This window comes from Carassius auratus, chromosome 31 (genome assembly GCF_003368295.1).
Source record: "Carassius auratus strain Wakin chromosome 31, ASM336829v1, whole genome shotgun sequence".
In the NCBI taxonomy this organism is placed as follows: Eukaryota; Metazoa; Chordata; class Actinopteri; order Cypriniformes; family Cyprinidae; genus Carassius; species Carassius auratus.
Genome location: NC_039273.1, coordinates 23245211 through 23258520, shown reverse-complemented (window position 1 = coordinate 23258520; position 13310 = coordinate 23245211). Strand labels below are relative to the sequence as shown.

At 37.2% G+C, this 13310-nt stretch overlaps 1 protein-coding gene across 2 annotated transcripts; it reads right to left on the bottom strand.

Annotated features, from left to right (window-relative positions):
• Window positions 1–421: 421 nt before the first annotated feature.
• Window positions 422–12650, bottom strand: LOC113050907 (mitochondrial glycine transporter B-like). Of its 2 annotated transcripts, XM_026214357.1 has the most exons (9): window positions 12451–12650; window positions 12006–12090; window positions 11707–11836; window positions 7475–7599; window positions 4691–4775; window positions 4075–4254; window positions 3807–3975; window positions 3555–3721; window positions 422–2391 (listed from the first exon to the last, which is right to left on the bottom strand). In XM_026214357.1, the coding sequence occupies exons 3-9, from the start codon at window positions 11719–11721 to the stop codon at window positions 2269–2271; spliced, it is 864 nt and encodes a 287-aa protein (XP_026070142.1). In that variant the 5' UTR covers window positions 11722–11836; window positions 12006–12090; window positions 12451–12650; the 3' UTR covers window positions 422–2268. The 2 variants fall into 2 exon arrangements, with proteins under 2 accessions (XP_026070142.1, XP_026070141.1); XM_026214356.1 differs by lacking the exons at window positions 11707–11836; window positions 12006–12090; window positions 12451–12650 and adding an exon at window positions 10656–10923.
• Between the last annotated feature and the right edge of the window lie 660 nt (window positions 12651–13310).

Sequence of the window (13310 nt, the reverse complement as noted above, 5' to 3'; positions counted from 1 at the left end):
TATTATTTCCTTAAGGAGCCTTCTGAAAACTATGCTCGAGTCATTTTGCAGGTATAAAAAAAGCAGACAGTAGACTGATGAGGTCTGGTGTCTGTGTTATAATCACTGCTAGTCGTTTGATTTGTGTCACAGCAGTGGTTCAGTCCCTCTAGTGTCCTCATACCTGACCCTCTTTACACTGTCTGGCTGCATGTCTGGGGACAAGGAGCTGTCCGGCTGTCAGGGTCTGTACCCTCAGCAGCACCCAGCAGAGCACAAAAACAGCAAAGCAAGACCGTTTTGTGCCACATTAACAGTATACTAAACCATTGTTCTCAGTTTTTTTCCCTAGCAAAAAGCACAAAAAGGGCATTACTGATTTTTATCTATCTTTGCTAAGTTACAAAACCACCTGCAAAACAAAAACCTTTCACAACCAATTATAAAACACGGCAGATTTATTCACATTTTTAAATAGGCGTAACATTTGCATGTACAAATATTGTCACATACAGACAAAATATCAACAATATTGGCAATAAGAAATGCTGAAGAGACAATACTGATTGTGTGAAGGCAAAAGAGTATCTCCACAGTACAGCACAAAGGCTTACATAGCAACACGTGACCAACCAACCAACACACACGCACGCACACACACAGAATCAGTTTGAATGCAATCAGCTTTACTGAATTTAAAGTGCTTTCACAAACTATATGCATGTTGTGTGCAGTGATCGAAACTTATGAACCCACTTAACTGATATAAAACTAGAGTATTACTAAGCTTCAAATGTCTTACAAATTTCATACAATGGGAATTGAACCTCATCTTTCTTTGTCAGGAATAAGCCAATCTAATTATAATCAAGACAATTTAAAACAATTATTTTATGGAATTGAATTCCGCAAACTAAATTAAATTTTAATTACTGGAGTATAACACATTCCTGAATTTAAATAGCCAGTCATTTGACGTATATAATGATCCTTTTAGTACAATCAAAACTTTTAATACAAAAGGAAAGAAATTATATTTGGCTTAAATAAATCAAATTCTATTTCGAATCCATAAATATTTTTGCATTGTGACATTATTTACAAGACAATTAAGTATATTTCGCCTAAATACCTATTACTGTGATGAATATATATATATATTTTTTGTAATGCAGATTTGGGGAGAAAAGGTGCCTAAAAGAAATGGAACTAATGTCACAATGCCAGTAATCCTAATGATTCTCATAAGCTTCATTTTCTCAACAAATTTTTAAGTTTGAACAACCAACCGGACATGTTTTTTACAGACTTTCTAAAACTGCCCCATGGGTCATGTTGAATCAACATTACACTGTGTTCACACCGAGCACCACTGATGACACTATGGAGTCTTACATTGGTTTCACACAAAATACAACATATGCAAATACAATAAATGAAGTATTGCAATTTCAAACATTGTTTTCCCAGGAACAATAACACTTGTTCTGTTTCTTTAATAAATATTAAATGTTTCTCCAGGTTTAAATCTTACTAAGCCTCACTCAATCCATATCTAGGCTTTGTCTGCATTCAGGAGTGAGCGTTCAAGAAAATCAAAAACAGTCTACTGGAGTGCATTGATAAATCCATCCAGCCACACAGCACAGGAAATCAGTAGAACAGCACAAATCATCGCATAGAGACGAGCAAACATGTTTGGAACGGAGTATGTTGGTGAGACAGTCATGTGTTGTCAGTTGAGTTTCTCAACCCTAGAGTAATTCGGTCTGATTGCTGGAGTATTATGTCAACATGTCTTTGTAACACCAGTCTCTTGGACACTCACTAAGCCTCATCATCGACTAAAAATTATTTAGGCTTAGGAACTATCTCATCACTTTTCAATGACACTGAGACATGTAGTATATTAAGGTTAATTGACAAGAAGGGGATTTTCTTCTTGTGAAACTAGTGTTTTCTTGTGAGCTGACGGTCTCTCATTGGTATTCTTCAGTGCGGACCCCTGTCTCAATATGCAGGCAGACAAACTCACATTGTGGCAATTTAGGAATGTCACTGTCAGAGGTGTCACAGGGTAAAGACTGCACCTGAAAACACTAACACACACAGACAATCACACACACATACCTATTATTACCGGTACCTCAGCCAACACTAGCTGCTTTTGTTTTTATCAATCCTTCAAGGATAATAGAATGCCATCTTTTCACCACCATCTGAAAAGCACACACTCCTGTATCGGACACACACAGAATGAAGTCCACATATAAAGTGTGAGGGGTGTCTTTAGGACTTCAGTCCCATGCGTGCCATCAGCTGCTCGTACACAGTCCAGGCCATGGCAGCCATAAGGGTTCTCCTCAGAGAACGAGGAACTGCTCCTCGAAAGAACCCGCTCAAGCCATGCTTCTAAAATCAGAAGAGAGAGAGAAAAGAATAAAAATTCTGTAACTGACTTAATCTAAGAGACTTTAATCTGCTGACAAAAGATCTGACTTAAGAACACAGCATGTACTCCACACATAAAATACACCAAATGTGTTTAAAAACAGATTTTTATAAAATACAGAACAACTTTCACAATTCCTTTAACTTCTGTAATGTGATAGTCAAGTTTGAAACAGAACATTTAGACGAAAATTACTGCACATGGCTACATTTTTATATACATTTTATATCAAATTTGTTATGTGCATTTTTATTTAATTATAAAAGCAGGATAACTTTTTTAAAAATAATTACACATTTATAATAAATAAAAACAATTAAGAATTTTACCAACAAAATACAGCTTCTAAACATATACGGTAAGCAAATATAAAGTAATAAAGTGGAAAAAAGACAATTAAAAGTGATAAACAAAAACAAATTTTAGTATCTGAAAGTTTACGGACAAACATAGTAATAGATTTGTATTTTTTTCTCAGCATTATTGCTGTTTGATTACAGATGACATTACAGACAGTGGCAGCTTTAATAGGCTGCGTTCACACTAATGTACAGATCTATTTACACATATCAGATGTTTTGTCCAGTTCTGAAAACATAACTGACTGGGTTTACATCAAATTTGTATCATAAAAGTATTCAGAGATTTAGAGAGCTTCAGGACAAACAAACAAAAAGTGAATGTGATAGTCTGTCAGTACATGAGTTTTGTGCATCTAATACATACTGCATTCAAAACTATAAAATGGTAAAAATGGTACACCACTGTTCAAAAATCTGAAATATTGTGAAATATAATTTAAAATAACTGTTTTCTATTTGAATATATTTTAAAATGTCATTTATTCCGGTGAACAAAGCTGAATTTTCAGCATCATTACTCCAGTCTTCAGCATCACATGATACTTCAGAAATTATTCTAATATGCTGATTTGCTGCTTAAATAACATTTCTTATTATTATCAATGTTTAAACTCGTTTCAACAACTTTTATGGAAACTTTAAAACATATTTTTAGGTTTCTTTGATGAATCAAATAATTTAAATACAAAATTAGAATTTTGTATTTGAAAACATTTTCAAAGGTCACTAAAGACAAATATGATTTATCCCATGATGCTTACAGTATAAACATGATGTACAGCATCCCTGGTCTTGGGATACAACGCTGGGCTCACTTGCATGTGGGTTTTGATCACATCTGCTGGCTGAGTGGCTAGAGACGCCAAAATACCAGCCACCACACCACAGCCAAAATTAACCAGTGGAACAAAGGAGGATGAGCTGATCTCTGAGTGTGTGAGAGAGAGCAGACATTATTAAACAATGCCAAATCCTCAGATTTCATCACAATCATGACTTGATCAGGAGCTCACCCTGTGGCAAAGCCTTTTTGGCCTGGCTGTAGAACATGACATAGATGCCAGAGAAAGGAGCGTCTCGGAGTAAAGTCGCTGTGAGCCCAGAGTAAAGCGCCCTCGGTCCTTCGTTCTGACACACACTTTTAAGAGCACCAGCTACACTTATGTAATTGTACCGCCCACTCTGAAATAAAACATGCAACAGTGAATTAACACACCGATGCATCAGAAGACCTGCACTTTCAATGTGCATACAGTGTCAGAGCGGAGTAATAATACTCACTTCAAAACGAGTCTTAATGACTGTGATGGGCAGCATGGCCACACCTGCCACACAACGAGCCCCCGCCCCTAGCAACACCGCCTCCCCTGCATTCGGAGACCTATCCAGGAAGAAGTGCTGCTTCAGCGAGTAAAATGTGCTGAAGTAGATCCCTACACCAGGGATACAGCGCATGAACGACTGTAGGGGACAAAGAGAGTGAACAGAAAAAAAAGAAAATAATAATGATGTATTGAAATTTTGGCAACCAGTTCAGTTCAAGCGGCAGCATGGAGATGAACCAATCATCTCTTACATTTTACTACTAGTTGTAGCACAAAAAAAGTTATTCATTTCAGTTTTCAGCAAAGTGCATCCTGAATTTTCGGTTTCACCATCAACAAAACAGGTTTAAAAATAAAAAAAATCGATACGATACTTTTAATCGATACGATATGTAATAATATTCCTCACAGGACTCATTTTTGTTTGTACCACATTAAGTATGTGGTTTACAGTTGCAATAAAATGAAGAATTGGAAGAATGTCTGCGATCACAACACTGATGCTGTCGTGAGATCAAACAGTGAGCGAGGACCAAAGGAAATGGACACAGCAGCAAACACACATGACTCACCGGTGTGACCCCCTTCCACAGGCCAAGCAGCTTCTCTGTGCGGATCACGTTGAAAAAGACTGTAATCATCCCCACTTTAGGAGCACTGAGAGACAAAGACAGAAATAAAAATGGTCACGAGGGACATGGACAGAGAGATAAAGAAGGGTGAAGGAGACAAATATCTTTGAGTTTAGATGTCATGATGAGCACATAGGGACACATAATATGACATGGGTAACATGTTATTCACTGCCAAGCTGAGAGAGGCAGACAGTTTAATAACAGAGCACTCCCACACAGCATACAGAGAGGACACGTTATATAAACACAGGCACATACACTCCACACGCATCTCACCAAAAAATAAAAGCTACAGCCGCACAGTTGCCACGCCAACTGAAAGGGTAGCAAAACCAAAGTGCATCCATCCATGATAAAAAGTGTAAGCTCTGGTGAGAAATGACAAATGCAGAAGCACAGATGAGAGAGCAAAGACTAAAATTAAGATTTTGGATTCTAAGACAAGAGGACACTGGTTTTCTTTTGCTAAACAAAGGAAACTTTGCTTCTGTAAACACAACAATGGTTCTCGCGAGACTGATTAAATATCAACAGCCATTCACTGCCATTATAAAGCCTGGAAGAGCCAGGACATTTTTAATGTAACTCTGATTGTATTTGTCTGAAATAGGGTTGGGTACCTGGAACCGGTTCTTATTCAGAACTGAATCTGGTCTTTGAAAAGAACCGGAACCGTGAGCAATTTCTAAGTTTCGCTTCTGAAAACGGTTCTGGTGCCACATGTGACCAAGCGCTGATAGCAGTCTTCAGCTGTGTTCTGACGATTCGGCGTTTCCCATAAAAGATGTCACAAAGCAAATAACAGAAATGCCGCCCTGCCTCTTTAATTACTGAGTATATTGATATGTTTAGTCTGACTGTACATGTACTGGCAGGGCTCAGCACTTGCTGCCACTAAATTACATTATATTCGTCCCATATTGTCATAAATATACATACTGACTTCAACTTGGACCACTAAATAAATAGACTGCAATTTTTATGTTAGTATGAGGGTTAGATTATTTAGTGTACAGGTCATTTTTAAGAGTGATAAAGTGATAAAAAGTATTTATTTTAATGCATTTTAAATTTTAATAAATGTGGAAACCACTCATTGCATCACACCATCTCCTTCCTGCATTATTATTTGTAAAATAGCGGCTTTATGGAGTTTGTGTATACATGGTTATAAGTATAATTATATTTCATTAATTGAGGGAAACGAACAAGTACCTTAGCCCTCAAGGGACTATTTGGCCAACCATCTTATTTCTGCTTGAAAAGCAAAATGTTATTGATAGTGTAAAAAACATCAACTTTGAAACACATGCTGATTGATGGACTAGCATTACTTACTACCTTCCAGAAACACTACCTTTAATGAAGGTAAAATAGTAAAAAACATAATAATAGTTCATTTAAATGGAACCAGAACTGGAAAATTTCTAACAATACCCAACCCTACTTATGAAAATCGGCATACTGTATTATATGTTGAATTTTGCCATTGCCAACCTTTAAATTAGGTTGACAGTAACTAATAAACAGTATTGAGCATTGAGTATTGTGCATTTTTCCTTACCACTATTTTTCAAAAGTTGTTTAATGATTTTAATGGAACTGGAATCAGAACCGGAAAATTTCTAACGATTTCCAACCCTAGTCTGAAAGAAGAAAGTCAGATACTGTACACTTAGGATGATTTGAGGGTATAAGTCAGGGGTAGGCAAATTCGGTCCTAGAGAGCCGCAGTCCAGCACAGTTCAACTCAAACCCTGAAAAAAAAAAAAAAAACTCACCTGCCTGTATTTTAGTAATCCTGAATGGATTGATGAGCTTGTTCAGGTGTGTTTGATTAGGGCTGAAGCTGAACTCTGCAGGTCAGCCGCACTCTAGGACCGAACTTGCCTCAAATCATGGGGTAATTTTCATTTTTGGGTGAACTATCCCTTTAAATGGGTCCTATTATGCTCTTTAACAAAATCTTGATTTTGTTTTGGGGTGTACTATACAGGCTCTCATACTAGGTTGTTCGAAAAACACAATATTTTTCACATATTTTACATTATAACAACAACTCTCTCCCCAGTCTAGTATGAACGGCTCGAATAGTTCCTGTATCAAATGATGGCCTGGATTCTGAAATACAAAATGTGCTGTGATTGGTTAGCTGGGTCAGTGTGTGCTGTGATTGGTTAGCTGGGTCAGTGTTTTCTGTGATTGGTTAGCTGGGTCAGCGTATGTTGTGATTGGCAGCACTCGGTGCCTGGTCAGCAAATGTATGCCCCTTACCTGCGAGCTTCAGTGTAAATATTGCGTCAAAATCAAATCAATTTGAGCGTGATCTAAACCCAGATGATTGTAACCACTCTTAAGTTTGTCTGCCTTGGGAAAGCTATAGCGCATCTCCAACATTTCACTGACATTCTCTAGTGCAGCTCAACCAGGTCTCGTCCCATTCGTCGATATCTGTGATATCACAAATCCTGGAAAATATGCGTTGAAGTCCAAACGAGTCGTTTGTTGTAGTTTTTGAAAAGTAATTTCTCCTTTTGAATTGGTCTTTGAGCTTGTTGAACTAAAGTTAAACAAGACATGTTTATTATCTGTCAGTCAAGTCCAACTAAGACTAGACATCTAATACCAGATAAAGATCAAAGACAGCAGCCTAACGGCAGGCTTATGTCTAGACTTGGTCAGCGAGGGTCCCAGCAGGCATGTCAGTTGGTGGCGTCTTACCCTGGGTGCATGTTGTTCTGCAGGGTCTGCAGTCTGGTCTTCACCAGATCCAACGGCTGGAACAGCAGAGTGGAGCAGGTGCCGCTGAGAGAGCCGCACATGAAGGCCTTCAGGGCAGGATAAGCCTGAGAGGACAAACCCAGAAACACAGAGTTTGAGAAAACAAGGATTGAAAGAGAAGACAAAGGGTTCAATTTAGAAAAGAGTATGAGGGGATGGATATAAAATGTGGGGTGATGGCAGAGAAGTCAAATAATTGTAAGATGAACAGAAAGATCACATGATGAAACTAGAGTTTAAGAGAATACAATTAAGGCAGCACCTTAAAGGGGTCATATTCAACACAGTACTACCATTTTGTTTATTTTCCTTTAAGTCTACTTAGAATATTAGTCCAAATTTGTTGCACCAAAAACAGTTATAGTTTAGATCTATGACCATCTTTCACCTCTGACCCCTAGAATAAAACAGGTTGTTTTCGCTAGTGTTAATATAAAGATGAAATGTGTAATTCCTGAAACAGTAGTGATGGGTATCAATACATATTTACAGATTTGATTCTAATTTACAAGCCCGATCCAGCTCATTTGAGTATTTTCCAACTGTGCATTTTTTGCTCACATACGAAATCTCTCATCAAATCCTGTAAATTATAGAAGACAGTGCTTCAGACTAATTCAAACAGTGACTTTATAGACATCTATTTGTTAAACCCGTCTAATAAATGACTGACCTCATGAATATTATATTTTGTATTGTTTTTACTCACTGCTGTATTGCTGATTGTATGTCTACATCTTTCTTTGTTTAGATAATAAAGTAAAGATTTTTATAAAACAAAAAAACAAAGGCCTCCCTACAAAATACCATGTGTGCAGCACACGACCTGAAAAGTGAAGCTAAAAAATGTTTTGATCGCCATCTGGTGGCTGGCTGCAGTCATAAATCCCCCAAATGGGATATAAGCCACATAAATAATCTTATTACACTTCAAATATGTTTTTCCTAAAGATGATTTCCATCATTTTAAGTAGTTCTCTAGTAAAGTTAATGTATGTTCAAGTTTGGTTTCACTTTTTAATAGTGGAAGGAAGCGGAGACTCAATTCCTCGATATACTTCAAACTAAATTGAAGAACAAACTGATTTCATTTCGAACAAAATCAGTCCAAAACGAAGTTCACTTCACAGCTGACCAAAGTGAACATTCTGGAGGAGTTTGTTATGGCTCCTAAACACCTTTGAGCTTCCATTGGTCCGTGGCAATGAATCTCCACCTTCTTTGACATGCAATTTTTTCCCACCGGTTTGTTTCTCATTCTATGGAGTTCTGACCATAGAACACCCTCTCCTGAATACACTGGAGTGTCAAATGGAGTATGATCGCTCGCGAAAAGACTTTAAAGATTCAGAAAGCATTTAATTCCTAGAAAGAAACTGAAACGAAGCATGGTGTCGACGACCCAGAGTTATGCAAAAAGTAATGTAGAGAAACATCCAAGACAAGTTTTCCAAAGCCATGAAAAAAATGAAAGGAAAGCGTAAAGATATAAGGTGACAAGTACTAAATACATGCATTTCAAATAAATGTTACACCATACTGTTGCTGCTGTTGTTCTTTCAATAAGCAAATTTAAAGGGTATACAATAAATGAAATGCCATACGAATATACAATAAACCTTTGTTTTTATCAAAAGTAAATCATGGCACCACATAAAATTTAAAGAGGTGTAACAATTTATTCAGTTTAATAAAATAAATGAACACTAATAAAATAAAATAACAAACTGACTCCAACATTTTTTCCACATCATGCTAATGTTTTCAGACTATGAGCCATTCAGAATTCCCATAAATGACTGATTATGGAAATAGAATGGTTCTTTTGTATTGTAAACATGATACTTGACTCTGAACTGCTGTTAATCATTATTCTTTTGTCTATAATATTCTGACCATTGGGCCAGTCTCACACCTAGATTGCCTACCCTTCATCATTTCATTGTTGTTTTGTTTAGGGGATACGTGCGAGCATCGCGATATGTTATTATTTACATTAATCTTAACCCGCCTCCAACAGTGCGGGGATGTTGGAATGTTTGGAAACAGTATATCGTCACACAGCCTTTTCAAACTTCTTTTTGCCTCCAAACAAAGAACGTAAATTAACTTTGTTTGAAGTATATCGGGGCCTTCATCATCCATCTATTTTTACAGTCACCAAAATAAAAGTTTGGTTTAACTTAAATATATGACCAAAAAAAATCAATATTGTGTTGTAAATGAATTCTTTTATTTTGTATTTTATTCAATTGATTAGACAAGCTTTCTGATTATTAAAATGAAGGGGAAAAAACTATTTTGGAAAGTAGAATAAATATAAAACAAAACAAAATAAAACAGGCTTGTAAAAAATAAAATAAAAAGACACTTCATATGGCTGAAAAATGGAAACATGGGCATCCATATGCTAATGTCATCATGGAGTGCAGTCATAAACCCCGCCCTCTTTATGTAAATGAATGGGATATGAACTAAATAATCTAATTACACCTCAAATAAGTTTTTACTAAAGATGGTTTCCATCATTTTGCAGCTTGGTTTTCATTAACATTCTGGGTGGACTAGGAAGGGAGCTCTGCATTGTAAAAGTTTTATTTCATAAGAGCAGAATAATTCAGTTTTCCATGTTATGCCCCCTTTAACAGGCTTGGGTACACAATTGCCTATCTACTACAAGGGCACTAAAAAACACCACAGTGACCAAAACTGACACCACAGATAAAAGGATATTCTCACACACTGAATATCCATCCTATATTTAGAGCCCTGCATGGACACCAAACCTTAAATTACATTTATGCAACGTACATTTATGCGAAAAAGTAATATTGTGTTTGTGTATGACCACATGTACACATGAACGCACATCAAAACTGACCATAATAAAGAATCACACCCAACACAGATGCACAACCGCACACTGACACCGTCAGCAACATCACAAGCACACTGACATGCACATCAAGACTCGAGCACTGCCGACAGACTCCTTGGAGCAATGAGATTCATTTAGAAGCACGAAAACAGCAAGACACAACTGAAAGGCAGACGCACACACAACTGCACAGAAGCACACACCAGAGAAACATACAGTGAACCACTGACTAATCTGCCCTACCTTTCCCAGGCTGCTGGTAGATTTGAGCTGAGGGTCCTTTTTCTCTTGCATCTCTCTCTCTCTCTATCTCTCTCTCTCTCTCATGACAGAGTAAGCCCCCATCTCTCTCTTCTCAAACACAATACCCACAAATCTCTCTTTAACCTCCTCCCACCCAGCAGCAGGAGATTCAATGGCTTAATCCAGAAGCTTCCGAGCTCGGCACTGGCTTTCTGCACTCCTTAGCGCACATAAATGCACATCCGTGTTCCAGATCAAGTGCTTTCAGAACAGTCTGAGTCATGCAGTCGCTAAAGGCATATGTATATGTGTGTGTGTGAGTGTGTGCTTGTGTGGATGTGACAGAGGAAATGTGGGTCATACATTGGATGCATGCATCAGCCGGGTGGCACAACAAAGAAAATGACTTTCAGATATTTATATGTCTTTTGCACATAAAAAAAAAAATTGGGGCTGAGAAAAGCAGTGTCACTAAAACATGCACACTCCCCCAGCCTTCCAATACACATAAGAAATGAAAAATGATAAGATATAAGTGCTTTTATCTACTAGTGAAAGACTGAAATGACGGTCAAAACAACAATTCTGCAGGTTTTTGGGCCTTTTGAGACATTCAGCATCAGCCGGTGACTATGACAGATTGGTCAGTAAACACATTTAGAAGTTTTTTCATCAGTTAAAATATACTGAAATATAAAGATTAAAATCTTTTAGTGAAATCTGAGCTGATATTTTGTGAAATAAGTATGTATGTTTCTTTGAGTATCAGTGAATTTTATTATGTCTTGACTTTATGTTTTATTTTGAACAACCACTAGTCTCTCCCCAAAAGAATGTCACACATTCAAGCTGATGTTACTGTTTAGTAAGCAATCAGCATTGCAGAATATATCAGAAAAAAATGTCACCGTCACTTTTTAATAGCTAGTCAGTTTAAGTAGCTCAATCTCAGGCTATTCTAATATATTCACCTGCAAGTTATTCAATATTTCATGCTTCACTTCAGTAAAACAAATCTACAGTAAAGCACACATCCTTGGCACCAACTCACCAGGGCAACCTCCATTGCAGATGGAGAGGATGATGATGAAGCTTGCACAGAAGAAGAGCTCAACTTCCGCCCTTTGATCTCTTCTATGGCCGATGGGTGATGTCAGAGACGTTAAAGCTTTGATTCCAGACTGTATGAGGGAGAAATTAATTTAACACCCAACCTGCTTAAGTAAGCACTGCTACAATCACAAACAACAAATGCACACAATCAAGACAAACTAGTCGTTGGGGGAATGTTTGTGTGTGTGTTGGTGGGGGGGGGGGGGGTTAAGTTATATTTAATAATGTTTAACTTACCTGTCTCTTATGGTCCGAAGAAGGAAGAGTGAATGAGGACTGACTGACATCATGATTCTCGTTCTTTCTGTCACTTTACGCACAGCTGTCAACAGTAACGTTACATACGGAGCCGACAAATTTAAACACAGAAATCGCCATTTAATTATTTTAATATTGCATAAACATGTATAAATCTGCAGCATACCATATAATTAAATGTCAAATAAAACATACTAAAGCAGATCTTAGTAAAAGCTAATGCTAATTTATCTGGCCTAGCATACTTCAAATATACCCTGCAACGGCTAAAACTGATATTGTTTTCTTCGTAAAATACAAAACTGACAATAAACACATTAGAAAATATTGGAAATAAAGTGGTGCACTACACGTCTGCTGATTTCTGTCAGTTAGCCGGTAATGCTAAGTCACCTCTCACTCCATCACAAGCCATAAACTTTACCTTACATAACGTTACAGTTGTTCTGTTTTCCAGTATCTAAAAAAAATATTTCCCGGCAATCAACGAAACGTTTACTAAATTTGCGGTGAAACAGCAGGCGTTCGTTACACTACAGTTTTCAACATCACATTTCTGCTCGGACACCGTGAGCAGTGAGTTTGGAGCGGAGCTACGTTTGCGCGAGAAAGTTGTGCGTTGTTTGCGTAACTCCTACGTTACTTACTAGACGCGTAGTCTGCAGAACAACGAGCAAGAACCCTTTCTTTTACTGTCTATGGCAAGAACCGGTTTCAGCTCGATTATTCCCAGCGCCGGTTGCACTTGATGCCCTCCCACTGACTGAAGCTCTGAGGTAAATATCTTCCCAAACACTAAATTGATTTAACACTGATGTCATCTCTTGTGCTAAATTGGGCATTCTTTCGAATTAAACGAAACTTAAGCCATGGGTTTTAAAAAACGTATTTTTGAATGGCCTATTAGAAGTATTAATAAAGACTGCAGTTTATTACTGGTATTAGTCATTGATTGAAGAGTCTGTCCCTTTTTAGTGCAAGAAAACCCATCAAGACTCGGTTTAATTTAGTTATAAACTCAGAAGCTAATTTAAAATTAAGTACAGTAACGTTACATTTATTACATAAGAAAGCTAACGTTACACAGAAGCAACCCAGTGTTTCCAAAAGGCCGCTTTTTTCCTTTTGTTTTTATCCTCTAATGGTTTATTTGTTTAATCTGGTCGAAAAAAATTAAATCATACAGGTTCAGCCAATTCAAGATGAGAGTCCCGATGGATTTCGTTTAAGTTTTTAATAAAATATAATAAATCACACGTTAAGTGTTTTTCTTCTGCGCATTAT

Bases quoted from the DNA above. Each gene is read 5' to 3' on its own strand.
- LOC113050907 (XM_026214356.1), bottom strand. From the start codon at position 10,706: ATGCAAGAGAAAAAGGACCCTCAGCTCAAATCTACCAGCAGCCTGGGA. The intron at 4,776-7,474 runs GTAAGACGCCAC...TTTGTCTCTCAG, and splicing joins CAGAACAACATGCACCCAGG to TGCTCCTAAAGTGGGGATGA. The intron at 2,392-3,554 runs GTAAGCATCATG...TTCTGATTTTAG, and splicing joins CTGTACATCATGTTTATACT to AAGCATGGCTTGAGCGGGTT.